This window comes from Pongo pygmaeus, chromosome 15 (genome assembly GCF_028885625.2).
Source record: "Pongo pygmaeus isolate AG05252 chromosome 15, NHGRI_mPonPyg2-v2.0_pri, whole genome shotgun sequence".
Taxonomy (NCBI): domain Eukaryota; kingdom Metazoa; phylum Chordata; class Mammalia; order Primates; family Hominidae; genus Pongo; species Pongo pygmaeus.
Genome location: NC_072388.2, coordinates 48,606,399 through 48,634,145, shown reverse-complemented (window position 1 = coordinate 48,634,145; position 27,747 = coordinate 48,606,399). Strand labels below are relative to the sequence as shown.

The 27,747-nt window shown below is 43.2% G+C and overlaps 1 protein-coding gene across 1 annotated transcript; it reads left to right on the top strand.

Annotated features, from left to right (window-relative positions):
* Window positions 1-7,703: 7,703 nt before the first annotated feature.
* LOC129012189 (uncharacterized) lies at window positions 7,704-26,771 on the top strand. The gene is made up of 3 exons (XM_054447607.2): window positions 7,704-8,265; window positions 10,522-10,662; window positions 26,524-26,771. The coding sequence occupies exons 1-3, from the start codon at window positions 7,923-7,925 to the stop codon at window positions 26,640-26,642; spliced, it is 603 nt and encodes a 200-aa protein (XP_054303582.2). The 5' UTR covers window positions 7,704-7,922; the 3' UTR covers window positions 26,643-26,771.
* The last annotated feature ends 976 nt before the right edge of the window (window positions 26,772-27,747 follow it).

Genomic DNA, 27,747 nt, shown 5'->3' with positions numbered 1-27,747 from the left:
ATTTCCAGAATGCAAACAAGAAATACTCCTCATTCCTGACTTGAAAAAGTTAGGGTGAGAAAAGAGGGAGTGACATTCATACCAGAGTAGCTTAGAAATGAGATCACGTCTCTTAATGAAACTTTAAGGAGGTTGGGCGCGGTGGCTTACGCCTATAATCGCAGCAGGCCAAGGCGGGTGGATCACTTGAGACCAAGAGCTGGAGACCAGCCTGGCCAACATGGCGAAACACCATCTCTACTAAAAATACAAAAATTAGCCGGGTGTGGTGGTGGGCACCTGTAATCCCAACTAATCGGGAGACTGAGGCAGAGAATCACTTGAACCTGGGAGGTGGAGGTTGCAGTGAGCCAAGATTGTGCCACTGCACTCCAGCCTGGATGACAGAGCAAGACTCCATCTCAAAAAAAAAAAAAAGAAAAAAGAAAAAAAAAAGAAAGAAAGAAACTTTAAGGAATCACAGATGATGGTGACACCAAATACAAATTCTACTAATCCTTCTCTTTGGCAGCAGATAGCCTTTCAGAACTTCTGTTTTATTTTTCCCCTCATTAATTTTAGCTGTTGTTGACAAGACTTTTAAAAAATTGCTTATTTTTTTTAAAGTTTCCTCCCATCCTATGTAGTGAGCCATCTCCCTTCTCCCATTTGAACAAGGAACAGGCTCTGTGCATCCTTGCCTCAAAGGAGGTTTGTAGCAAGGCAGAAAGCAAAAGCTGCCTGCAGGACATTTTCCTTCTTGAATTTTGTTTTCACAAGCTTAAGCTATTAATTAACTTATTAGGTAGTTATAGGGAATCCTGTAAGGGAACTATGAAGAAAATGAGATGTTCATCAGGCTAAAAGATTCCTGGAAACAAGGAGGGACAGAAATCTATAGATTCCTCAAGTATCTGGGACTAGAGCCCTCCCCACTAAGTGGACTAATCATGCCTTAAGGAGGCGATCAGATCTTCAAAGGCTTTGTTTTGTGGCACACCTAGGGAGACAGAGCTCTAGGGAACAGCCTTGCTAGAGATTCCCATGCTTCAAACACTGCAGGGGGAGAAACAGGGCCACTAGGTTTGAAGGCACCACACTGGCCAGGACAATGGATGTTTCAGCAGCCACCAATCCAGTCTGGTGACTGATGCCCAGAGGGCCTCCCCACATGCTGGCACTAGAGACACTGGGTTTCCAAACAACTTTTGGGATGAGGAGGCTCTGGGGGACGTCAAGTGTGCCTGGGAATATATTTCCTTCTTGCTAGGTAGGAAAAAGTAAAGTTGAAATTAAGTTGATTTAAATACATGAAGAAACTCACTATCTCTTGCCACCTAGGTTTGTGGCTTGGGCTTCATACCTACAAACATTGACTATTTGGAGTCCATACTCTGTGGAATTTCTCTCTACATCAAATTAGTTGGGTCCACTTGGGAAAAATGCTGGAGACCCTGGACTCTAGATTGGTCTTAAAATCTCCAAGTACAGCTCCTTTCACATAGAGGGACATACCATGCTTGCTGCCGGACCATTCTAAGTAGACTCCAACTAGCAACACTGGAAACATCTCTTTAGATTTGAGGACAGGAACATCAGATGGCCCAATATAATTCTTGGTTGCAAGCCGCAGAAGCCAGCCCTGGCTAATCTGATTTAAGCTGGAATGTATTAGAAGGATACTGAATAGTTCACAAGATGGATGGGAAGGCTAGAGAACAAGGATCAGGAAAAGGGCTGGAAACCAAGAGAGAATGGGCACAGAGGAGCATGGCCCAGGTAATTCCACAGGACAGTCTGCCCCTGCCAGCACCTCACTGCTGCCCACAGATAACACTGCCACCACTAGCGGCCTCTGAACTATTTTTCACCCTCTGCTTCTTCCCTTGATATTCAAGGTCCAGAAAGGAGGCTCTGACTGGCTGAGCTTGAGTCCTGCACCATTCCCTGGAGGTCCCTGAATAGAGGGAGGGTGTTGGCCGTGAACACAATGTAGAATACTGTGTCACCCCAAAACTATGATTGGAAGAAGGGAAGCTGAACAAAAAATAAACACACTTAACAAATGTCCACCACATTCCCAACCACTTAAGGAGAAGAAAAAAGCGTTAAAGTCTTGAAAACTCCAGCTTTCAGTTAACTACCTTGTAAAAGTACTCACCTATTTCCCAGGATCGAGCCCTATAAAAGTTTTATGCAAGCTCATAATTTCACTCTCAAATGAATTTGTAACCCATGACCCTGATTCCTGCCCAGTACTTGGCCCTGCCCATTGGCCCTGGATTGCTTTCTCTGATTAGATTTCTATAGCAATTCCCCAGGCTCAGGGACCAAAAGACTCGCCAGGCACCTAAGTTTGAACAACCTTTTGTACTTCATCTCTCACTCTTACCTCCACCCTGAGGCACATGGGTGCTGTTGGCTTCCTGGTGAAGTTAAGAGGGAAGATAAACTTAAGGACCACAGATTTAGAAGGCTATTTTCATCTCTCTACTTATAGGCAGAACTACATTCTCAGAAAAACAGAAGTATGGCCTATTTTTTAAGCTCTTCAGAAGTGGGAAAATACTATTCTCGATACATCCAACAGAAAATAAGACACAAGCTGTGTTTGAAGATTCAGTAGAAAACAGAGAACACTTGATAAAAACAGGGGAAAAAAAGATGTTCATAGACTGTCTCCAAATCTGCTCAAGTGTACAGGAGGAAGATACGTCCAAAGGATCATGACAATTGTGGGGACACATCACCCCACATCTGTGATTGCTCCTTGCTGCTTCTCCAGCTTTAGGTGATGAGTGTGGTGAACAGATACAGCCTGTGGCATAGGTCCAGGCAGGAAAGGGATCTTCTCTTACATCTGGTAGCACTGGAGTAGGGGGAGCCTTGGGATCTGTGTCTCACGAAAGCGTCTCCTTTTTTCTAGGGGTTTATCAGGATCCAGGAATGATAGAGAAGACAGATGCTCTGGAAAGGGAAATAGTAGATGAGAGCTAAGGGCACATTCCAACCTGCCATTTGTGCAACAGGAAGTGCCACAAAGTCTTAGAAAGTATTTATAAGCCATAAATGATCACTAAAAGCTGATTAGCTAATTTTCTTTTAAAAGGAAAATGTTGGGGAATTTTAAGTAAGGGCAAAATCTTTCCAATGCTTCTTGTTTTAATTTTCCTTAACTTTTTCACTTAGCTTGATCTGTATTTAAGGGTCTTGTGTTGTTAGTTCAGCCAAAGGAAGTGCAAAATCCTCCAGGCTGTACTACTGTTGGCTATCCCCAGCCTGTGTGTAACTGAACATGCCCATTAGCAGGATCTTGGGAGCCACAGTACCAGTGCCCTCAAAGTTGGCCAGTGGCCAGCAATAAACAGGTTCTGGCTAGTCATACCTGAGGTTTGGAAAGATACTTTGTACCCAACCCTGAGGAGTGGTATGGAGCCAGGACAAGAACAGGCAAGCTCCTGCAGAATTCTGTACCTATGTGGGATGAGCCTGCTCTGAGCCTGCTCCACGTTATGCTCTGAAATGGGAAACCTGGGGCAAAGGTAAGACATCTCAAAGGAAAATAGAGCAAAATTTTAAATTCTGAGGGCTCCTCTGCACCGCAGAAGCCGACATCCCCTCCCCTGTCCCCTCCCTCATGGCCAATCACTCTGCTAAGGTGTTTCTGCCTCATTTAGTGCAAGCATAATAAAATAGAAGAGGAAAGTGAAACTACATATATGTCTCTTTTTCCATCAGAGGTGAAGCTAAAGTATATAGCATTTATAAATATTATATAAAATATAAATAAAGTATATAATATTTAAGTTCCTTACAACATTTTCCTGAATATGATTGACAATGGCTACAGAACTTGGAATGGGGATTTTGTGTGACTCACATTTCTTTCTTTCCGTTTCTTAACTGTTACACTCACTCCATAATAAAAGGCTTTCAGACGTATTATTACATCAGGAACACTAACAGTTCTCAGGGGACCTCCCTACCCCAAGGAGTTCTCACTCTCTCTCCATAGAAGATACAACATTCTCAAAGAGTGAGTCAACTTATCAGGTTAGTTAAGGTATAAATTACTCAGCCATCAATCTTCACACCAATAAAACCTGCATAGGTTGGTGTAGATTTACTATATTAGACCAAGAGGCACATCTGAAGGCAAACCCTCAGCTGGTCAGAAATTCCCAGGGTGAGTTTTCCAAGCAGGACTGAGACCTTAGCATTTGCATGACTTTTGGTATAAGCTGTTGGTTCTTACACGTGATGTTTTTTGGGTTCAGAAGAAAGTGAAAAATGACTTAGATTCCAAAATGGAAATGTATCCCAACATTTTGGGAGGCCGAGGCCGGCGGATCACCTGAGGTCAAGATTCAAGACCAGCCTGGCCAACATGGTGAAACCCCGTCTCTACTAAAAAATACAAAAATTAGCTGGGCATGGTGGTGGGTGCCTGTTACCCCAGCTACTCAGGAGGCTGAAACACTAGAATTGCTTGAACCCGGGAGGCAAGGTTGCAGTGAGCCGAGATTGTGTCACTGCACTCCAGCCTGGGTAACAGAGCAAGACTCTAAAAAAAAAAAAAAAAAGAAAGAAATGTAATATATGGGGTCCACAAAAGCTAGGGGTATCATATATTTTAATTTCTAAAGATGCTCGCAAACTCCTTTCACACTCAGGCAGTGACCCAGCCTTTTGCTTCATTGAGAAAGAAGAGGGCATCAGGATAACTCTCTCACCCTTTTTCTACCTCCCAACTTACATTTTTTCTTTTTCCATTTTTTATTTATTTATTTTTTTTTTATGAGACAGAGTCTCATCACTCTGGAGTTCAGTGGCGCAATCTTGGCTCACTGCAGCCTCAACCTCCTGGGCTCAAGCGACCCTCCCATGTCAGCTTCCCAGATAGCTGGGACTACAGGCATGCGCCACCACACCCAGCTAATTTTTTTTTTTTTGAGATGGAGTCTCGCTCTGTCGCCCAGGCTGGAGTGCAATGGCACGATCTCAGCTCACTGCAACCTCTGCCTCCCGAGTTCAAGCAATTCTCCTGCCTCAGCCTCCCAAGTAACTGGGATTACAGGCGCCTGCCACCCCGCACAGCTAATTGTTGTATTTTTAGTAGAGACAGGGTTTCACCATCTTGGTCAGGCTGGTCTCAAACTCCTGACCTCAGGTTGATCCACCCGCCCAGGCCTCCCAAAGTGCTGGGATTACAGGCGTGAGCCACCGCGCCCAGCACAGCTTATATTTTCGCTTGCATTCTTTGTTCCAGCTGAAGGAATGTGTACCCTCCTCCTAGACTCACCACTGCTCTCCTGATGCTATCCCCACGTCCCTGAAACCTCAAGCCATCAATAGGCCCCACTCTCTTCTTTCTTTGCTCTTTCCCTTGTTACAAATCTCCCTCTTCCTTTTCTCCCTAAGAAACATGGTCAACACTCCATCATGAAAAACTGCTCAGTCTACTCACCTTCTCATGTCAATCTCCCTGAGCAGCTATTCGTGCCTCAACCCACTGGAATGTGGCTTTCAGTTGCTCCACTCCACAAAATTGTTTTTTTTTTTTTTTTTTTGAGATGGAGTCTCGCTGGGTCACCCAAGCTGGAGTGCAGTGACGCGATCTCGGCTCACTGAAACCTCCACCTCCCAGGTTCAAGTGATTCTCCCGCCTCAGCCTCCCGAGTAGCTAGGATTACAAGCGCCCATCACCTTGCCCCAATAATTTTTATATTTTTAATAAAGATGTTGTTTTACCATGTTGGCTCGGCTGGTCTCGAACTCCTGACTTCAAATGATCTGCCTGCCTCAGACTATCAAAGTGCTGGAATTACAGGCGTGAGCCACCACACCCAGCCTCGCAAAATTGCTTTTTTGAGGCCAGTGACTGCTTGATGGCCAGACTCTTAACTCAACCTTGGCCTTGACTTCCAAAACAGCACTCTTCCCCAGATCTCCTGATTCTATGAGCACTCACATCATCTTTCTCTACCCAGCCCTTAATATCAACCTTTTTCAACTTATGCTTCCTCCTTTGGATGTTACATCTATTCTCACAGTTTCACATATTACTTATAAGCTGGTAATTCCAAATATTTATCTCTAGCCCTGAACTGTCTTCTGAGTCCCGGACCATCTCCAAGTGCATTTTGGTCATATCCACCTGGGTGTCCCAGAGGCCCCCTAAATAAAGAAGTCTAAATCCAGACTCATCCACTGTCTTGTCTCATCTCTAACCCCTCACTCCCCATCCCTAGAAAATGCCTGCATTTTATCTACCTAAAAGTTATTTTCAAATATCAGAAATTCTATAATCACAAAAAGACTGCAGTTACAGTAAATAACCCCACAGATACAGAGTAATACAGGGAAAATCTATGATACCCATGAAAGCAAACAAGCAAAAACACTCAAGAATAACCTAAAGATTATTTACTAGAGAAACTCCAAAGAAGTAGAGAAAAACATGTTATAATAGGGAAGTAAAATGGTATCTTAGAGACAACTGGTGAAGACCAGACATGCCTAACAATTAAGAAATAATTAACTGATGGTATTTGCTTGGATTTAATTTGCTTAGGTTTACCATTTCCAATTGAAAAGATCAAAGGATGTCATTACCTTGAATATGGTATTATTGTTGAAAAGTGGATTTGCCTGTTGGATCTGCCCAACATAGCAGGAAAGTGTACATCCAGAAGAGAACATGTGATTTGCAGCTTTCCATGCTCACTTACGGAAAGGGCCTTACCAAAGGCAGACACCACAGTAAGCAAGCGCTAGAGGTACCAGCAAAAAAAGCCAGGACAAGACGTTTGTTAAGAAGCTTCACGTGGCCGGGCACGGTGGCTCACACCTGTAATCCCAACACTTTGGGAGGTCAAGGCAAGAGGATTGCTTGAGCCCAGGAGTTTGAGATCAGCCTGGGCAACATAGCAAGACCTGATCTCTATTCCACAAAAAAAAGGTAAATTATTTTTTTTAAAAAGAACCTTCACTCATTTCATGTGCTAAACAAAATCACACACATCACAAATAATGGTCATTTTCTACAAATGACTCCAAGATAGAAGATAACTGAATTCTAATCAGTATTCTGCAGTTCCTGGCTCTAATGTATGTATTATTCACTGATCTTTGGCAAATGACTTAAGTTTTCTGAGACTATTTCCAGGTCTAAAAAAGGACTGTCTCACAGTTAAAAATCACTTGACAAAATCAAGCTCAAGAGAGATGGCTAAATGTTTGAAATCTCCAGTCCTGCCAACTGACTTGTAGAATATTCAAATACAATTTTCCAGTTGCCAAAAATTGGAATAATGTTAGCTTACATTTCTAGGAAATGTCAGATGAGGCAATTTGGAAAATCCACCTGCTGTGCCTAAGCCTGAATCGAACACAATAAATGGTCCATTTTTCTCTGGAATTTGAGTTCTACTGAATTAATCTTTTTACAAGACGGAAACCTGAAAGTAAACATAATGAATCACTCTTCCCACCACGCCTGCTTGTCTTGGTGCTAGCAGCAGTTCCCCGCTTTCTTTGCAACACGGCTCTAGCAAGGAGCCGAGCATCTGAAGCAAAGTGTGATCAACAGATGCTCGTTTCCATAATTGGCACTTTTCCAATAACCAACCCCAAATTTAATTAGCCACTTATCTGAAGCAGAAAAGGATTTCTAAAGCATTCTAGTAATCTGTGCTATTTCTCTCCACTGTTTCATGCCCCAGCCCCACAGGCCTCCTCACTCAGAAGTCTTTGAAGGACGCATGTCAAGCACAGGATGTGTGCTTCTTCCTACTGTAAACAAGCAAGTCTCTAAAAATATTCATGAGATTTTTGTACTAGGGAAAAAGAATAATATTCCACTGAACTGAAGACCACATATGATACAGGGGAAGGACGCTGGAAATAAAGCTCCATACATAACTCAGTACCAGTAAATCAGCATGTTAACTAGGTTAATTCACAACCATCCTACCACCAACTACCTAGCACGAGACTCTCATCAACCTGCAGCCGGATCCCAGGTGGTCCCAGTGGCTGCATTCATTGAATACAGCCTGAGCAATACTCCCGCTCCACTCTTCACTCTGCTGACCCTGTATGCTGTGAATTCTGCCCTAGCTCCAAACCTCTTGGTACAAAGGAACTCTCTACGTTTAGTTCTCTTGACAACTACCTACTATAAGATGAAGTTTCCAGGAACTCATGTGATCATGAGACTCTGCAGTCACTTCAAGGGGTCTTGTTGGCTGGCTCAGGGGGGCTGGTGTCAAGCCCAAGCAGAAGGTACGTTTGCCCATGGGGTGTTGGGAGATGGTTGGGAAGTTAGGCAGAGCATTACCTGCTGTGGATATGTCCTTGCTCCTGCTCAGCACCCTCTGCCCTGTCTTTGGGAGCAGAACTCCTCTGGGTGGTGGCGAGCCAATCCCATGTGATTTAGCTAGCTGATCCTGCCCAGTGCACCCCAATCCCACCAAGGCCACAGTTACTGGGAGATGGTTGGACCGTGACCCAGATTAGGCCAGACACCTCTCTGAAAGCTACTGGGGTTCTCAGAAAAAGCTTTCTCCCTGGTCACTGAGTCTTGCTCACTACTTGAGAGAACGTACCAGGAGAAAGGGGGCAGGGAAAGGAGGGCTTCCCTGACCACACCATCTGAGTCCTGAATCCAGCCTTACCCGGAGCCAAGATTAGCCTGAATTTCACTTACGTGAGCTAAGCAAGTCCCATTTTTGCTTAAGCTACAGAGGATGTGGTTCTTTCTCTGAAAGTTTCCCCCCACTAATAAACACCTAACCTCATCCCCTCCCTAGTTGTTATCCAAGTTATTTAGATGATTATCTTCCTTCCTTGTGTGGTTTTTGCCTAAAATTCTCCATGTCCTCCCAGTCATTCCTGACCCCTCCAGCCCTTTAAACTCAGGTCAAAGTTTAACTCTTAAAGGGACACTTCTCATATTAACCCACAGCTTCCAAAGTCCTAGAGTCTTCAATGTGTGTACATACGAATACATTCTCATAATCATATGCTAAGCGCTATTCCTTAGTCTAGTCTCATTCCTGCTGTTCTGTAACCAAAAGGCAAAAAAAAAAAAAAAAAAAGAAAGAAAAAAATCGTTGCTGAAAGAAGTGAGAATTCTCATTTTAAAGTGTCTTACTGACTTAAAAAAGAAAAAGGGGTGCACTCAATGTGAGATACAGCAAAGATCCAAGATGTGTGTATGTGTTTTTTTAACAAATGGCAGTATGCATTTGGATGCTTATTGTGTGCCAGGCAGTGTGCTAAGCACCTTATGCACATTTTTTTTTTTGAGACAAGTCTTGTTCTGTCGCCCAGGCTGGAGTGCAGTGGCACGATCTTGGCTCACTGCAATTTCTGCCTCCTGGGTTCCAGCGATTCTTCTGCTTCAGCCTCTCAAGTAGCTGGGATTACAGGCACCCACCACAACGCTCGGCTAATTTTCGTATTTTAATAGAAACGGGGTTTCACCATGTTGGCCAGGCTGGCCTCGAACTCCTGACCTCAAGTGATCCGCCCAAAGTGCTGGGATTACAGGCGTGAGCCACTGCACCCAGCCACATTTTTTCATTAATCTTTCCAACCTCTGTGCTAGGTACCATTATTCTAAATTAAAAAACAGCAACAACAAAAAAAACAAATACTAAGGCTTTCAATGTTTATGGAATCTGCTCAAGGTCACACAGCTGGTAAATGCAGGAGCTGGACTGAGTCCAGAGGCCACTCTTACCATCCCCCACTCCCACCCACAGACCAGGCAGTGGCCTTGGAACACCCAGTGAGGCTTTCCTTGGAGTTACCCCTGCATATGAAACTCAGTACTAGCAGGTCAGCGTTTTAACTGGGTTAACTATCACTTGTCTACCATGACCCACCCAGCATAGGACTCCCTCTACCCAGCAGCTGGATGGATCCCAGGTGGTCCCAGTGTCTGCATTCATTGAACACTGCCATTTCAGTATTAAATTAGTCATTTTATTAATAGTATTAATATCCTTTTTATTTATTTATTTATTTATTTATTGAGATAGAGTCTCACTTTGTCGCCCAGGCTAGAGTGCAGTGGCTCAATCTTGGCTCACGGCAACCTCCGCCTCCCGGGTTCAAAGGATTCCTGTGCCTCAGTCGGGTGCCACCACACCTGGCTAATTTTTGTATTTTTAGTAGAGACAGGGTTTCACCATGTTGGCCAGGCTGGTCTTGAACTCCGGACCTCAGGTGATCCACTTGCCTCGACCTCCCAAAGTGCTGGAATAACAGGCCTGAGCCACCGTGCCTGGACTAATATCCATTTTAGACATAAATGAAATGTGCTTGGTTATTTTGTTGCCTGGTTCACAGCAATTCTAAGGTAATAAAAACTTAGAAGTGACAGTGAGATGGGGGCTGTCCCTAGAAAACAGTAATAAATGACTAGTAGAGTTAGAAGGAGCCTGAAAATCTGTTAAAGCAAGATGTGGGAACTCGAGACATGCCCAAGTTCACCCATCTCATGACCCTTCCTTCACTGCCTGATTCACAAAGAGCCCTCAGAGCAAGCAGCCCTGCTTCTGTGGATTCTGGGCAGCATCATCACCAGGCGGGTCCTTCAGAGTACTGGGAGCAGCATGCAGCCCGATAGAGTTGGCAAACGTGAATCTACTAGAAGATTGACATGGAGATCAAGTAGGTATTCTTTTTATTAATATTCCATCATCAAACTGTCTTTACAAATATCTACATTCATTCTGGCTCTTCCCCAGGTGGTAGCTAATAAATCTGACTAGTAAATCATGTCTAATAAATAGGACTTCATAATGTGTTAAGTAGCACTTGATGCTCAAATGCAAATGTCCTGTTTTTTTGGGTTTGTTGTTGTTGTTGTTGTTGTTGTTAAGAGACAGTGTCTTCACTCTGTCACCCAGGCTGAGCTGGAATGCGGGGGTCGACCATAGCTCACTGTACCCTTGAATGCCTGGGCTCAAGTGATCCTCCCACCTCAGCCTCCCAAGTAGATGGGATTACAGGCACTAGCCACTGCGCCCAGCTGTGTTAGTCTATTTTCACACTGCTGATAAAGACATACCTGAGACTGGGAAATTTACAAAAGAAAGAGGTTTATTGGACTTACAGTTCCACGTGGCTGGGGAGGCCTCATAATCATGGAGGAAGACAAGGAGGAGCAAGTCACATCTTACATGGATGGCAGCAGGCAAAGAAAGAGAACTTGTGCTCGGGAACTCCTCTTTATAAAACTATGAGATCTCATGAGACGTATTCACTATCACAGGAACAGCACAGGAAAGGCTTGCCCCCATGATTCAGTTATCTCCCACTTGGTCCCCCCACAACACATGGGAATTCAAGATGAGATTTGGGTGAGGACACAGCCAAACCATTTAACCAGCTGATGCGCAAATGTTTTTATTACATAAATAATACATTTTAGCTCTTTCTGTGATGAACCAATTGCATATCCTTATTTTAAACACTGTCTAGTTTGTAAATGTTTTGTTTTAGGTATTACACCAGAGAAATCATTCCCTGAAATGAAAATATTTTATTTGTAGAAGGGTATCACAGACTCTTCATCAGAATCTGATACTTTTATTTATGCACAAATCCAAGCAGGTTAGAATTTGAATAAGAATAGGGACAGCATTTTTGAAACAGGCACACTGACTTGGGCAAGAGGTGAGAAAAAGTGAAGGAGAGAGAAAAATCTATATCAAAAGTAGGCATACCAAAAGAAGCAGGTGAAAGTTGAAAACATTTCTCAGAAGAGAAGGAAATCTCCCCATATTGCCCCCCTCCATTTCTACTCCACAGGAGTGAAAGGGTGATATTTTTGGATCAAACTTTGTAGAAGTGTTGCAGCCAGCCTCCAGGAGGGCCCCTAAGATGACTCTTGTCTGGTGGCCTTCATGCTCTTGTGTAGACCCCTCCCACAGGAAATAGGCCTGACCTGTGTAACTGATAGGATATTGTGGAAATGATGAAGTGTGACTTCCAAGGCTAGTTCATAAAAGACATTGCAGTTTCTGCCCTTGGATCTATCTTGGATCATTTGATCTGAGGGAAGCCAGTTGGTATGTCATGAAGACACACAAGCAACCCCATGAAGAGGCCCACATGGTGAGGAACTGAGGCCTCCTGCCAACATCCAGCAGCAACTTACCAACAGTGAGAGTGAACCACTTAGGAACTGGATCCTTCAGTTCCAGTCAAGCCTTCAGATGTCTGCAACCCTGGCCAACATCTTGACTGCAACTTCATGAAAGACCCTGAGGGAGCCCCAAACCACCTAAGATTGCCCCAAATTCCTGACCCACAAACTATGAGATAACAAATATTCATCATTGGCTGGACATGGTGGCTTACACCTGCAATCCCAGCACTTTGGGAGGCCAAGGTGGGTGAATCACTTGAGGCCAGGAGTTCGAAACCAGCCTGGCCAATGTGGTGAAACCCTTTCTCTACAAAAAATACAAAAAAAAAAAAAAAAAGCCAGATATGGTGCCAAACGTGTAATACCAGCTACTTGGGAGGCTGAGGTGGGAGAATCGCTTGAACCCAGGAGGTAGAGCTTGCAGTGAGCTGAGATAGCGCCACTGCACTTCAGCCTGGGTGACAGAGTGAGACCCTGTCTCCAAAAAAAAAAAAAAAATATATATATATATATATATAAAAATATTTTCACATAGTTTCTGGAATCTTTAACCAATATCAAAATTCAAGACTATGGACAAGATGATGAGTCATAAGACTAGTTTGTATAACAATAGGATGCAAGAACCAAACTTCTTCAGATCTTGTTCTAACACACAGTTGCTTAAGTCCAAAGAGGACAATGAAATGAGGACTTTCTCATTCAGTCTGTCAGTCCTATATGTAATGTTTTAGGTTTGCTTCAGCCTAGCCCAGAATGCATCTTGTAAAGGTTATATGTGTGTTGACGGTATACATACATGCTTGTATGTCCATGCATTGGAGGGAAGAGATTAGGGTTTAAAAGTATAAAGCTAATATGTTTATTAAGGAAAATTAAAACAGAAGTAGGAAAAAATAAAATAAAACCCTTTTCCAAAAGCATAAGTTATAAAAAGCAAAAAACTAACAGAACTTCAGTTCACATTGTTATTTACTTCCTTCTCATCTTTTTGCCTCCCCAGGCACACTTGTTTTGTAAGTACTAGGAGTTCTTGACAATGTTGAAGAATGAATCAGTGGTCAAACCTAGCCTTGGCAATCCTAGCAAAAGTTCCTTGACTACATTTTTTCTCTAAAGATTCATTCTCAAAGATACAGAAACAACAGCTATAAAAATGCATGTACATATAAATATGTATTAATTGAGCTTTTGTAAAATACTTAACAAGCATTTTTCAGTACTTCCTGTGTTCACCACACCAGAGCAGCTGTTTCCGGGAATCCTAAAGAAGATAGTTTCCACCCTTAAAATGTAAATCATATTTTATACTGCTACTCAGCTAACATCAAAACTCATTTGTTTTATTGTAAGTGGCCATTTTAAAAATAATTTGATATAATTGATGATTTTCTAAAAACTTAAATCCTCCATTATTCTGTGATCCCTAGAGCCCCTGAACAGAATCTATATTCATTTTTTAAAATCTCAGTATTTCTAGTTTTCACCTCATTGCTGGAGGCAGGAAATACCAAGCTAGCTAAAATAGAATTAGGTCAGATCCCTGTCTTCAGCTAATCATGAGAAAAACTAAGATTAGTTGAGGGTCTACTTTGTATCTAAGATTTTACATAGATTTAATCCTCACAACAGCCTTGAAGGTAATATTATCCCCATTTTACAAATGGAGAAAATGAGCTTCAGAGAGGTTAAGTCACTTTTCTACGATCACCTACCTCCTAAGTCTTAGAACCTGGATTGGAAGCTCGGTCTATAACTCCAAAGCCTTTTTTCTTCTCACAGCACCATCCTATTTATTAAACAGGGCTCTTACTTTCCATTTGATTTCCCAGGCCTCCTCTTACCCACACAAAAATAGCTTTACATATCTTTGTTCTCTCACAAGGAAATGGAAATATCTCTTCACAGGTGACTGGCTGAGGTGTGTGGGAAGGGGTTGGGAATACGAAGGGAATGACTGACATGGCTGCTGGACCTCAGCCTCTGTGTTACAGGCAGAGGTAGAAACCAAGCACTTTGCCCAGAACTTTTGTTAGAAGTCATATCTTCTTCCTAGTGAAAAGTTTTACTCATTCACAAGAGCTAAAATATTCATGGAACGTACCACACCAGATAGAGTAACTTTATCCTATTATTTAATCTTGTTCATTTCCTTCTGAAGGCTTATTTCCTGGGCCAGCAATTTTTATTCACTTACAGAGTCACCAGTCAACTTATTCCTAACAAAACCTTTTTGCTTCTTGGTGCTCAGTACGTTACCCTTCCTTCTCCATAGCTGGAATGGGGGGTTTAAACATTCTTACTCTGAAAGGGTATCATTAGCTGTTCAGATTCAACTGGTGGTCACAGAGCACCCATGTATCAGACACAATGCTTGGAGACTTCAGGTACCTTATCTCTTGAATGGAAGCTCCTGTTTGGTAGATACTGAAGTTCAAGCTTGGAGTTCCTCCTTTACACCCAAGTTATCCAGTCAGTGATTTATTTTAACGGTTTTTTCTTTTCTCTCTTTTTTTTTTTTTTGAGATATAATCTCACTGTATTGCCCAGGCTGGAGTCTAATGGTGCCATCTCGGCTCACTGCAGCTTCCGCCTCCCAGGTTCAAGCAATTCTCATGCTTCAGCCTCCTGAGTAGCTGGGATTACAGGAGCACGCCACCATGTCTGGCTAATTTTTGTATTTTTAGTAGAGATGGGGTATCATCACATGTATTAGTCTTTCAAACTACTGATAAAGACATACCCGAGACTGGGCAATTTACAAAAGAAAGAGGTTTAATTGGACTTAGAGTTCCATGTGGCTGGTGAAGCCTCACAATCATGGCAGAAGGCAAGGAGGAGCAAGTCATGTCTTACATGGATGGCAGCAGGCAAAGAGAGAAAACTTGTGTGGGGGAACGCCTCTTTTTTTTTTTTTTCCTTCGAGACAGAGTTTTACTCTTGTCGCCCAAGCTGGAGTACAGTGGTGTGATCTCAGCTCACTGCAACCTCCACCTCCCAGGTTCAAGCGATTCTCATGCCTCAGCCCCCCAAAGTAGCTGGGATTACAGGCAACTGCCACCATGCCTGGCTAATTTTTGTATTTTTAGTAGAGACGGGGTTTCGTCATGTTGGCCAGGCTGGTCTCAAACTCCTGACCTCAAGTGATCTGCCCACCTCGGCCTCCCAAACTATTGGGATTACAGGCCTGAGCCACCAAGCCCAGCCATGGAACTCGTCTTTTTAAAACTATCAGATCTTGGCCAGGCGTGGTGGCTCACGCCTGTAATCCCAGCACTTTGGGAGGCCAAGGTGGACAGATCACGAGGTCAGGAGATCGAGATCATCCTGGCTAACATGGTGAAACCCTGTCTCTACTAGAATTAGCCAGGCATGGTGGCAGGCACCTGTAGTCCCAGCTACTTGGGAGGCTGAGGGAAGAGAATGGCTTGAACCCAGGAGGCGGAGCTTGCAGTGAGCCAAGACGGCGCCACTGCACTTCAGCCTGGGTGACAGAGTGAGACTCCGTCTCAAAAAACAGACAAACAAACAAACAAACAAACTATCAGATCTCATAAGACTTATTCACTGTCATCAGAACAGCACAGGAAAGATTTGCCCCATGATTCAATTAACTCCCACTGGGTCCCTTCCCCAACACATGGGAATTCAAGATGACATTTGGGTGGGGACATAGCCAAACCATATCATTCTGCCCCTGGCCCCTCCCAGATCTTATGTCCTTACATTTCAAAACCAATCATGCATTTTCAACAGTCCCCCAAAGTCTTACTTCAGCATTGACTCAAAAGTCCACAGTCCAGGCCAGGCATGGTGGCTCACATGTGTAATCCCAGCACTTTGGGAGGCTGAGGCATGTGGATCACCTGAGGTCAGGAGGTCGAGACCATCCTGGCCAACATGGTGAAACCCCATCTCTACTAAAAATACAAAAATTAGCTAAGCATGGTGGCACATGCCTGTAATCCCAGCTAATCAGGAGGCTGAGGCAGCAGAACAGCTTGGACCTAGGAGGCAGAGGTTGCAGTGAGCTGAGAATAGGCCATTGCACTCCAGCCTGGGTGACAGAGCAAGACACTGTCTCAAAAAAAAGTCCACCGTCCAAAGTCTCATCTGAGACAAGGCAAATCCCTTCCACCTATGAGCCTGTAAAATCAAAACCAGGTTAGTTACTTCCTAGGTACAATGGGGGTATGGGCATTAGGTAAATACAGCCATTCCAAATGGGAGAAATTTTCCAAAACAAAGGGGCTACAGGCCCTATGCAAGTCCAAAATCCAGCAGGGCAGTCAAATCTTAAAGTTCCAAAATGATCTCCTTTGACTTCATGGCTCACATCCAGGTCATGCTGATGCAAGAGGTGAGTTCCATGGTCTTGGAAAGCTCCACCTCTGTGGCTTTGCAGGGTACAGCCTCCCTCCTGGCTGCTTTCATGGACTGGCATTGAGCATACGTGGATTTTCCAGATGCACGGTGCAAGCTGTCAGTGGATCTACCATTCTGGTGTTTGGAGGATGGTGGCCCTCTTTTCACAGCTCCACTACATGGTGCCCCAGTACAAACTCTGTGTGGGGGCTCTGACCCCACATTTCCCTTCTGCACTGCCCTAGCAGAGGTTCTCCATGAGAGCCCCGCCCCTGCAGCAAACTTCTGCCTGGACAGCCAGGTGTTTCCGTATATCTTCTGAAATCTAGGCAGCGGTTCCCAAACCTCAATTCTTGACTTTTCAACACCAAGTGGAAGCTGCCTAGGTTTGAGGCTTGCACCCTCTGAAGCCATGTCTGGGCTCTACATTGGCCCCTTTCAGCCATGGCTGGAATGGCTGGGATGCAGGACACCAGGTCCGTAGGCTGCACACAGCATGGGGACCCTGGGGCTGGCCCACGAAATCATTTTTTCCTCTTAGGCCTCCAGGCCTGTGATGGGAGGGTTGCTGTGAAGGCCTCTGACATGCCCTGGAGACATTTTCCCCATTGTCTTGGGGATTAACATTGTTAATCTTCTTGTTACTTATGCAAATTTCTGCAGCTGGATTGAATTTCTCCTCAGAAAAATGGGATTTTCTTTTCTATCGCATTGTCAGGTCGCAAATTTTCCAAACGTTTATGCTCTGCTTCCCTTCTAAAACTGAATGCCTTTAACAGCACCCAAGTCACCTCTTGAATCCTTTGCTGTTTAGAAATTTCTTCCATCAGATACACTAAGTCAGCTCTCTCAAGTTCAAAGTTCCACAAATCTCTAGGGCAGGGACAAAATGCTGCCAGTCTCTTTGCTAAAACATAACAAGAGTCACCTTTGCTCCAATTCCCAACCAGTTCTTCATCTCCATCTGAGACCATTTCAGCCTGGACCTTATTGTTCATATCACTATCAGCATTTTTGTCAAAGCCATTCAACATCTCTCTAGGAAGTTCCAAACTTTCCCACATTTTCCGGTCTTCTTCTGAGCTCTCCAAACGGTACCAACTTCTGCCTATTACCCAGTTCCAAAGTTGCTTCCACATTTTCAGGTAACTTTTCAGCAGTGCCCCACTCTACTGTTACCAATTTACTATATTAGTCCATTTTCATGCTGCTGATAAAGACATACCTGAGACTGTGCAATTTACAAAAGAAAGAGGTTTAACTGGACTCACAGTTCCATGTGGCCGGGAAAGCCTCACAATCATGGCGGAAGGCAAGGAAGAGGGAGTCACATCTTACATGGATGGTGGCAGGCAAAGAGAGAACTTGTGCAGGGGAACTCCTCTTTTTTAAAAAACCATCAGATCTCATGAGACTTACTCATTATCATGAGAACAGCACAGGAAAGACTTTCCCCTATGATTCAATTATCTCCCACCGGGTCCCTCCCACAAGTTGTGGGAATTCAAGATGAGATATGGGTGGGGACACAGCCAAACCATATCACCATGTTAGCCAGACTGGTCTCAAACTCCTGACCTCAAGTGATCTGCCCACCTAGGCCTCCCAAAGTGCTGCTGGGATTATAGGCATGAGCCATTGTACCTGGCCCCAGGAGTAGTTGTTTTTTGTTTTGTTTTGTTTTTCGAGACGGAGTTTTCGCACTTGTTGCCCAGGCTGGAGTACAATGGCGCCATCTTGGCTCACTGCAACCTCTGCCTCCCAGGTACAAGCAATTCTCTTGTCTCAGCCTCCCAAGTAGTTCAGATTATAGGCATGCACCACCACGCCTGACTTTTTTTTTTTTTTAGTAGAGGGGTGTTTCATCATGTTAATCAGGCTAGTCATGAACTCCTGACCTCAGATGATCCACCCACCTCAGCCTCCCAAAGTGCTGGGATTACAGGTGTGTGCCACCACACCCAGCCTATAGCAGTAGTTTTGAACACCAACTAGACTAATAATTATCAGCATAGTTGGTCAACAGCCACTTTGCTGGTTTGGCTAGGTCCAGGAAATCAATGAAGATAATCAATAATGCTTGTCATGATAGCTAACCTCACAGAGTGCCTACTGTAGGCCAGACCCAGTTCAAAGTGCTTTACATACAGTGACTCATTTAATCTAACAGCCCAGCCGGGCACGGTGGCTCACACTTGTAATCCCAAAATTTTGGGAGGCTGAGGCGGGAGGATCACTTGAGGCCATGAATTTGAGACCAGCCTGCAACGTAGTGAGATTCCATCTCTATCTAAAAAAATAAGAAAAAAAAAATCTAACAGCCATCCTCATTTTACAGATGGAGAAACTGAGGCACAGAGAGGTTAAGAAACTTGCCTAACCTCAAACTGTCTTTTTCTTTTTCTTTTTGTGTGTGTGTGTGTGAGATGGAGTCTTGCCGTGTTACCCAGGCTGGAGTGCAGTGGCGCAATCTTGGCTCACAGCAACCTCCACCTCCCAGGTTCAAGAGATTCTCCTGCTTCAGCCTCCTGAGTAGCTGGGACTACAGATGCCTGCCACCATGCCCAGCTAATTTTTGTATTTTTAGTAGAGATGGGGTTTCACCATGTTGGCCAGACTGGTCTTGAACTCCTGACCTCAAGTGATCCTCCCGCTTTGACCTCCCGAAGTGCTGGGATTACAAGCCTGAGCTACCACGCCTGCCTGTCCCCAGCACTGCTTTTAGAGTGAAGAATTGAACCCCGGCAGTTGGGCTTTAAAGCTCATGTTCTTAAACACTGTGCTATATTGTCTCTCACATGTTTAGGTTAATAGTGGCCCAGGAATGTTGTTCAAAAAGCAAATAAATGGTTCCCTCTAAATGCCAACCCTGCCAAAAATCATTTATGTAGCTACAGTTACCTCTCACAATCTTCAGTGAAAAAAAAACATAGTTAAAATGAGATGCTTTAAGTGTTCTGTAATTCTGAGCAGTTTGCATTCATTACTCAGCAGAATTGTAACTGCTGACTCTGCAGTTCAGAAGAATCACATTGAAGTTGAAGTGGTAGTAATTGAAAATTCACAAGGTTGGAGAGACTTGAAAAGCCAGACCTGTTACTAGCATTCAGTGGAGTCAAGTATTTAGTAGACCATAGTAGTAAGTATTGCAAGAATAAATCTCAATAAATCAGCAGATTCCAGGAACATTTTAGGACTGAGAATTTTTAAAATACTGTATTCTATATAAGAAGTAATGGCTATGCCTGGAAATGAGTCCCTTAAGTTGACAAAATAGGTTTAAAGTTTTTTTAATGTCTGTTTTTTAAAAATGTACACCCAGGGCTATCAAAAACTTTTCTCAATACATGATAGTGATAAAGACACAACCCGAACAGACTTGCTATGTACTGAGAAAAATAAATATTAAATTTATAATTGTCATACATTAAAGCAGTATGACAATGGTTGTTATATAAAAGTAAAGAATATGCCTCATACCCGTTAGGATGGCTACTATCAAAAACTGAAAAATCACAATTGTTGACGAGGATGTAGAGAAACTGGAACCCCTGTGCACTGTTGATGGGAATGTAAAATGGAACAGCTGCTATGGAAAACAGTATGGAGATTCCTCAAAGAATTAAAAATAGAATTACCATATGATCCAGTAGTTTATGTGTCAAATGACTGGGCTAGGGCTGGACGCAGTGGCTCACCCCTGTAATGCCAGCACTTTGGGAGGCTGAGGCAGGAGGATCACTTGAGCCTAGGAGTTTGAGACCAGCATGGGTAACATGGTGAAACCCCATCAACACAAAAAAATACAAAAATCAGGCACGCGCCTGTAGTCCTAGCTACTTGGGAGGCTGAGACAGGAGGATCATTTGAGTCTGGGAGGTGGAGGAGGCAGTGAGCCAAGATTGCACCACTGCACTTTAGCCTGGGCAACAGTGAGACTCTGTCTCAAAAAAAAAATGACTGGGCTAAAGGACGTCCAGATAGCTGGTAAAACAGTATTATCCAATCTTTTGAGGGCCTGAAGCAAACAAAAAGAGAGAAAGGGTGAATTTGCCCTCTGTTTGAGCTGGGACATCCATCTTCTCCTGCCCTCAATCAGAGCTCCTGGTTCTCAGGCCTTCAGACTTGGACTAGGAATTATACCATTGCCTCCCCTGGTTCTCAGGTCTAGAATGACATCACCGGTTTTCCTGGGCCTTCAGCTTGCAGACAGCAGATCATGGGACTTCTCAGCCTCCATAAACACATAAGTCAATTCCTTATAAGAAATGTCTTTTTATATCTCTTTCTATATATTTTATTGGTTCCATTTCTCTGGAGAACCATAACTAATGCACCCATGTTCTTAGCAATACTTTTCACAACAGCCAAGAGGTGAAAGCAACCCAAATCTCCATCAATGGATGAATGAATTTTTTAAACGTGTTATATGTATACAATGGAGTATTATACAGCCTTAAAAAGGAAGGACATTCTGTCACATACTATAACATGAACAAACCTTGAGGACATTATCCTAAGTGAAATCGGCCAGTCACAAAAGATAAACACTGTATGGTTCCACTTACATGAAGTGTCTAAAGTCATAAAATTTATAGAAACAAACATAGAATATTGGTTACCAGGGACTGTGGGAAGGGATTAAAGGGGAGTTGCTGTTTAATGGGCATAAAATTCCATATTTGCAAGGTGAAAATGTTCTGGAGATCTGTTTTACAACGATGTAAATATCCTTAACACTAACAAACTATAAACCTAAAAATAGTTAAGATGGTAAATTCTGGCCAGGCATGGTGGCTCACACCTGTAATCCCAGCACTTTGGGAGGCTGAGGCGGGTGGATCACTTGAGGTCAGGAGTTTGAGACCAGTCTGGCCAACATGGTGAAACCCAGTCTCTACTAAAAATACAAAAAAATGAGCCAGGCATGGTGGTGCATGCCTGTAGTCCCAGCTACTTGGGAGGCTGAGGCAGGAGAATCACTTGAACCTGGGAGGCAGAGGTTGCAGTGAGCTGAGATCAGACCCCTGCACTTCAGCCTGGGCAACAGAGCAAAACTGTGTCTCAAAAAAAAAAAAAAAAAAGAAGCTAAATTTTATGTTTTTGTTACCATAATAGAAAAGTTTAAAATAATTCAAATTGCATTCTAGCTCAATATAATCGATATGCAAGATTTTTTTTTAAGTCTCCATATAAGCAAATTCTATTAATTCCTACCTATGACACAGTGTTGGTAGAACTGGCATGGTAGGCTGAGACTAAGAAACTAGAAGACCATCTTACTGAAATAAGCACTAAAAATAATATCTTCCTTTTTTTCTTTATCTTTTTTTTTTTTTTTTGAGATGGAGTTTTGCCTTTGTTGCTCGACTGCTGGAGAGCAATGGCACAATCTCGGCTCACCACAACCTCTGCCTCCTGGTTCAAGCAATTCTCCTGCCTCAGCCTCCTGAGTAACTGGGATTACAGGTGCCTACCACCATGCCCAGCTAATTTTTGTATTTTTAGTAGAGACAGGGTTTCATCATGTTGGCCAGGCTGTTCTCGAACTCCCGACCTCGTGATCCGCCTGCCTCGGCCTCCCAAAGTGCTGGGATTATAGGCGTGAGCCATCGCGCCCCGGTAGTATCTTCCTTTCTTATTCAGTTCAGTGTGTTAGTGACCCCTAAAGAATGAGAAAGACCCAAGGCATTTCCTGCTTGAAGATGTCACATAAAGTTGGTAATTCCATCATCTCTCAGAAATCATCTCCCAAAACAAAGGACACAAGAGACCAGAATGAAAATCCTATCTCAATTTAAAAAAAAATTAAGACAGGTAAAACAAAATAACTACAAAATAAGTGTAAGGGGTACCCAAAGCAAAGGCTTGTGAGGAAAAGCACAACAGGAGGCTGAGAGTGGGCACCAGAAGAGCTCAGTAAGAGCTTAATAGCTCACCCAGTGAGATGCGTACACTAAAGTTAAAAAAAAAAGTAATAGCCCCATTTGTGCAACAATGGGAAGAAGGCAGTGTTATGGATTTGTGACCCCCCACCCAGAAGATATGTGAAAGTCCTAACCCCTGGTACCTGTGAATGTGACCATATTTGGAAATAGGGTCTCTGTAGATGTAATTCTTAGGGTGAGGTTATACTAGATTAGGATGGGTCCTAATACAACGATTGGTGTCCTTATAAGAAGAGGAGAATGGCAGGGTTCAGTGGCTCACACCTGCAATCCCAGCACTTTGGGAGGCCGAGGCAGGCAGATTGTTTGAGGTCAGGAGTTCAAGACCAGCCTGGCCAACATTGTGAAACCCCATCTCTACTAAAAATACAAAAAAATTAGCCTGGCCTGGTGGTACACACCTGTAATCTCAGCTACTTGGGAGGCGGAGGCTGGAGAATCACTTGAACCCAGGAGGTGGAGGTTGCAGTGAGCCGAGATTGTGCCACTGCACTCCAGCCTGGGTGACAGAGTAAGACACTGTCTCAAAAAAAAAAAAAAAAAAAAGAGGAAAATGTACACACAGACATAGAAAGGAGACCAGCATGCAAAGACGGAGACAGAGATTGTAGTGATGCGTCTACAAACCAAGGAATACCAGGGCAACCACCAGACGCGAGGAGAGAGGCATGGAGCTCACTCTCCTTCAGAGTCTCAAGAAGGACCAACCCTCGGACCCCTTGATTTCACACTTCCAGCCTTCAGAACTGTGAGAAAATAAATTTCTGATGTTTTAAGCCACTGAGTTTGTTGTATTTTGTTACGGCAGTTCCAACTGACTAACACAGGTGGGTAGGCTGATAGCACCAGTTTCTCCGGACCCATTTTGATTTTGAGTAGCAGAGAAATTGGGACTAAACTAGAACTCCATACACAAGTCATATTCACAGGAAGCCATATGTTCATGAGAAGTGAGAAGAGATCCTACTGTGCACAGCTGTGCAGCTGCCTGTCTTCATTGCCTGTGAAGAAGAAAAGGCTAAAGTATCTCATATGCAAAACCCTGGATCAAAAGGAAAATTCCCACTGATACAGAAGATGTCCCTGACCCCTTCACAACACAAATCTCCTGTAAATAGTTGAGCTAAGAAAATTCACTTCATTCAAAGATGAACAATCAAAAAAGAACCAACAAAGATTTAAGGAAGAAAACGAAAAAGAGGCTGGGCGCTGTGGCTTACGCCTGTAATCCCAGCACTTTGGGAGGCCGAGGCAGGCAGATCACTTGAGGTGAGGAGTTTGAGACCAGTCTGGTCAACATGGTGAAACCTTGTCTCTACTAAAAAAACAAAAATTAGGCCGGGCGCAGTGGCTCACGCCTGTAATCCCAGCACATTGAGAGGCCAAGGTGGGCAGATCACCTGAGGTCAGGAGTTCAAGACCAGCCTGACCAACATGGCGAAATCCTGTCTCTACTAAAAATACAAAAAGTAGCTGGGCATGGTGGTGCGTGCCAGTAATCCCAGCTGCTTGGAAGGCTGAGGCAGGAGAATCACTTGAACCTGGGAGGTGGAGATTGCAGTGAGCTGAGATGGCGCCACTGCACTCCAACCTGGGTGACAGAGCGAGACTCTGCTTCAAAAAAAAAAAAAAAAAGGAAATGAAAAAGAAACAGAAAAACAAATGCTGATGAATAATCACCATGAAAACATTACCTCAGGCCAGGCGCAGTGGCTCACGCCTGTAATCCCAGCACTTTGGGAGGCTGAGGAAGGGGGATCACCTGAGGTTAGGAATTCGAGACCAGCCTGGGCAACATGATGAAACCCTGTCTCTACTAAAAATACAAAAATTAGCAGGTGTGGTGGCACACACCTGTAATCCCAGGTACTTGGGAAGCTAAGGCACGAGAATCACTTGAGCCCAGGAGGCAGAGGTTGCAGTAACCTGAGATCACACCACGACACACCAGCCTGGGTGACAGAATGAGACTGCGTCTCAAAAAAAAAAAAGAAAAAAGAAAAAAGAAAAGAAAACATTACCTCAGAGCAGATTACAATTTTGAACATTTTGCTGCAATTTTTTTTTTTTTTTTTTTTTTGGAGATGGAGTTTCGCTCATGTTCCCCAGGCTGAGGTGCAATGGCACAATTTCGGCTCACTGCAACCTCTGCCTCTCAGGTCCAAGCAATTCTCCTGCCTCAGCCTCCCAAGTAGCTGGGATTACAGGCATGCGCCACAGCTAATTTTTGTATTTTTAGTAGCAATGGGATTTCATCATGTTGGTGAGGCTGGTCTCGAACTCCTGACCTCAGGTGATCCGCCCTCCTCAGCCTCCCAAAGTGCTGGGATTACAGGCATGAGCCACCACACCCGGTCTCTTGCTGTAAATTTTTTTAAAAATGTAATGAAGCAATTGTTTCCACAAAACAAGCATACAACAGAAGTAATATCTCGAAGAAGAGAAGGTGAGATGACCAAAGGATGTAAAACATAAGCTGCCGGAGTTCAGGAAGAAGTGAATGAAAAAGAAAAAATAAAATCATTACACAATGTATATGCAAACCAAATCACCATGTTGTACACTTTGAATATATACAATATTTGTCAATTAAATATTTTAAAAGTTAAAAAGAGCTGGGCGCAGTGGCTCATGCCTATAATCCCAGCACTTTGGGAGGCCAAAGTGGTAGGATCACTTGAACCCAGGAGTTCGAGACCAGCCTGGTCAACATGGTGAAACCCAAACTCTACTAAAAGTACAAAAATTAGCCGGGTGTGGTGGCACACGCCTGTAGTCCCAGCTACTTCGAAGGCTGAGGCAGGAGAATCACTTGAACCCACAAGGCGGAGGTTGCAGTGAGCTGAGATGATGCCACTGTACTCCAACCTGGGCAACAGAGCAAAACTCCGTCTCAAAAAAAACAAATAAATAAAGTTATATCTAGATTAAAGGCCATTAATTGATTACTTTAAAACAGCTTAAATTAGATATTATGTAAATTCTGAAAAGTGTGACATAAATTCCCCCTGAGGAGAAAGGCTTTAACACTTATGTGAGATATTAATAGAAAAAGTTATATCCAGCCAGAGCACACTAAAGGAAGGTTAAGGGCATTTTCCCCCAATATTTTATTATGAAAAATCTTAAAGAGCAGCTGAAATAAGTTTATAGTAAATACCTATGTACCCACTCCCTAGATTCAAGCATTACCATTTTGTTTTGCTTCCCATATCATTCTATCATCCCTCTATTCACCATTAATTCATCTTATTTTTTGATGCATTTCAAAGAAAATTAGACATCACTACATTTTTCCTTAAGTACTTTGGGATGCATATTATTAAACAGAATTTAATATTTGTTTATAGTTTTATGTAAGATTTATATACAATGAAATGTACACTCTAAATGTATATTTGCTGAGTTTGGACAAATGCATACACATGTATAACCCAACCACTGGCAAAATATAGAACATTATCATTACCCCAAAAGTTCCCCCATCCCTCTTCCCAGTTAGTCCACACTTCATGCCCTCACATGCACACTGTCACCATCTGATTTTTTTCTACCATAGATTAGCTTTGTTTGTTCAAGAATGCCATATAAATGGAATCATAGAATACATACTCTTTTGTGTATGGTTTATTTTGCCAGCGTAATGTTTTTGAGATTCATGTTGTTTTATGTGTCAGTAGTCACTTTTTACTGCTGAGTTGTGGTCTGCTGTATAAATACACCACATGTATAAATATACCATTCTCATACTGATGGACACATTGACTATTTCCAGTTTGGGGCTATTATGAATAAAGCTGCTGTGAACATTTTGTGTAAGTCTTTTTATTAACATGTGGTCATTTTTCTGGGTCACGAGTAGGTATATTTAATTTTATAAGAAACTGCCAGACCTTTTCCCAAAAAAGTCATACATTTCACATTCCCACCACAATATTTGAGGGTTCCAATTGCCCTACCTCACTGCCAATGTTTGGTGTTGTCTTTTTAGTTTTAGCCACTTTGGTAGGTGTATAAGCAGTTTTATTTTTCAGTTAAAATATTCTTCCTTATTCTTGGCTACAGCAACAGGATGGTGGACCTCATGGCCCCCACGGCCTCTAAGGAATAAGACCCCCGGACCACCAGCCCCAGCAAAAACACTAGAGGAAGAGAGAGGCCCTCGGCTGCTGGGGAGTCCCTGACGCGTCCAGTTCCCTACCACACTGAGAATCTCCCCTCCCTGCAATTTCCATGCAGACCCCCTGAAAAGGGAAGAGCCTTGGAAGCCCCACCTTGTCATCTACCATCAATAAAGTCCCCTATGCTCAGCCAAAAAAAGAAAAAATTTTTTTTCCTAATTCTAAAAAGTGTTTGCAGATTATAAAAATTCACACAAGATGGCCAGGCATGGTGGCTTACGCCTGTAATCCCAGCACTTTGGGAGGCCGAGGCGGGTGGATCACAAGGCCCATCTCTACTAAAAATATAAAAATTAGCCGGGCATGGTGGCAGGTGCCTGTAGTCCCAGCTACTCAGGAGGCTGAGGTTGCAGTGAGCCAAGACCACGCCATTGCATTCCAGCCTGGGTGACAGAGTGAGACTCCATCTCAAAAAAAAAAAAGAAAAAATTCACATAAGATGAAAAAAACAAAAAGACCATGAAAATCGAAGTGAAGAAAGAACAAGGGCCCATAAGTATGATGAAGCCAGGAAGCATTAGTAGAGAGAAATGAATGCATGAGATAAGGGGTTCATGATTATTAAAGGTGCTTCACTTAATTAGACTCTGAGCTTCTTAGTGCCCTAAACAAAGAGGGAAACATGACTAGTTACAGGATGTATGCTGTCCTTAAGGTACAGCTGTTGTTGGGCTACAGTATTACTCAGTGTCTTCTGTAGGAGAACCAATAATCCGTGTCAGGACAACAGCTAATATGTTTTTACCTTAAGGACTCTGACACTGGGACTGTTGGTTCTCCTATAGAAGACACTGAGTAATACTGTAGCCCGAACTCTCATAATACCATGATAAATACAACACTGAGTATCAAATTACCTTTTTAAATATAACATCCCTCAATACAATCCAAAGGTATATAAGGCCTTATGACTCCAGAACAACCCCAAGGGATGAAGTACGGCAGGAAATACAAACATCACCTCGCATAATGGAGCTAAGAGCATACAAATCACCTTTTCTAGTTTTTTCTCTGCCTGAATCTCTGCCTTATCCGAGTTGATCCCTTTAATTTGAAGAATTTAGTTGTATTAAATTCAAATTGTTTATATTTATTGAAACATTATTTT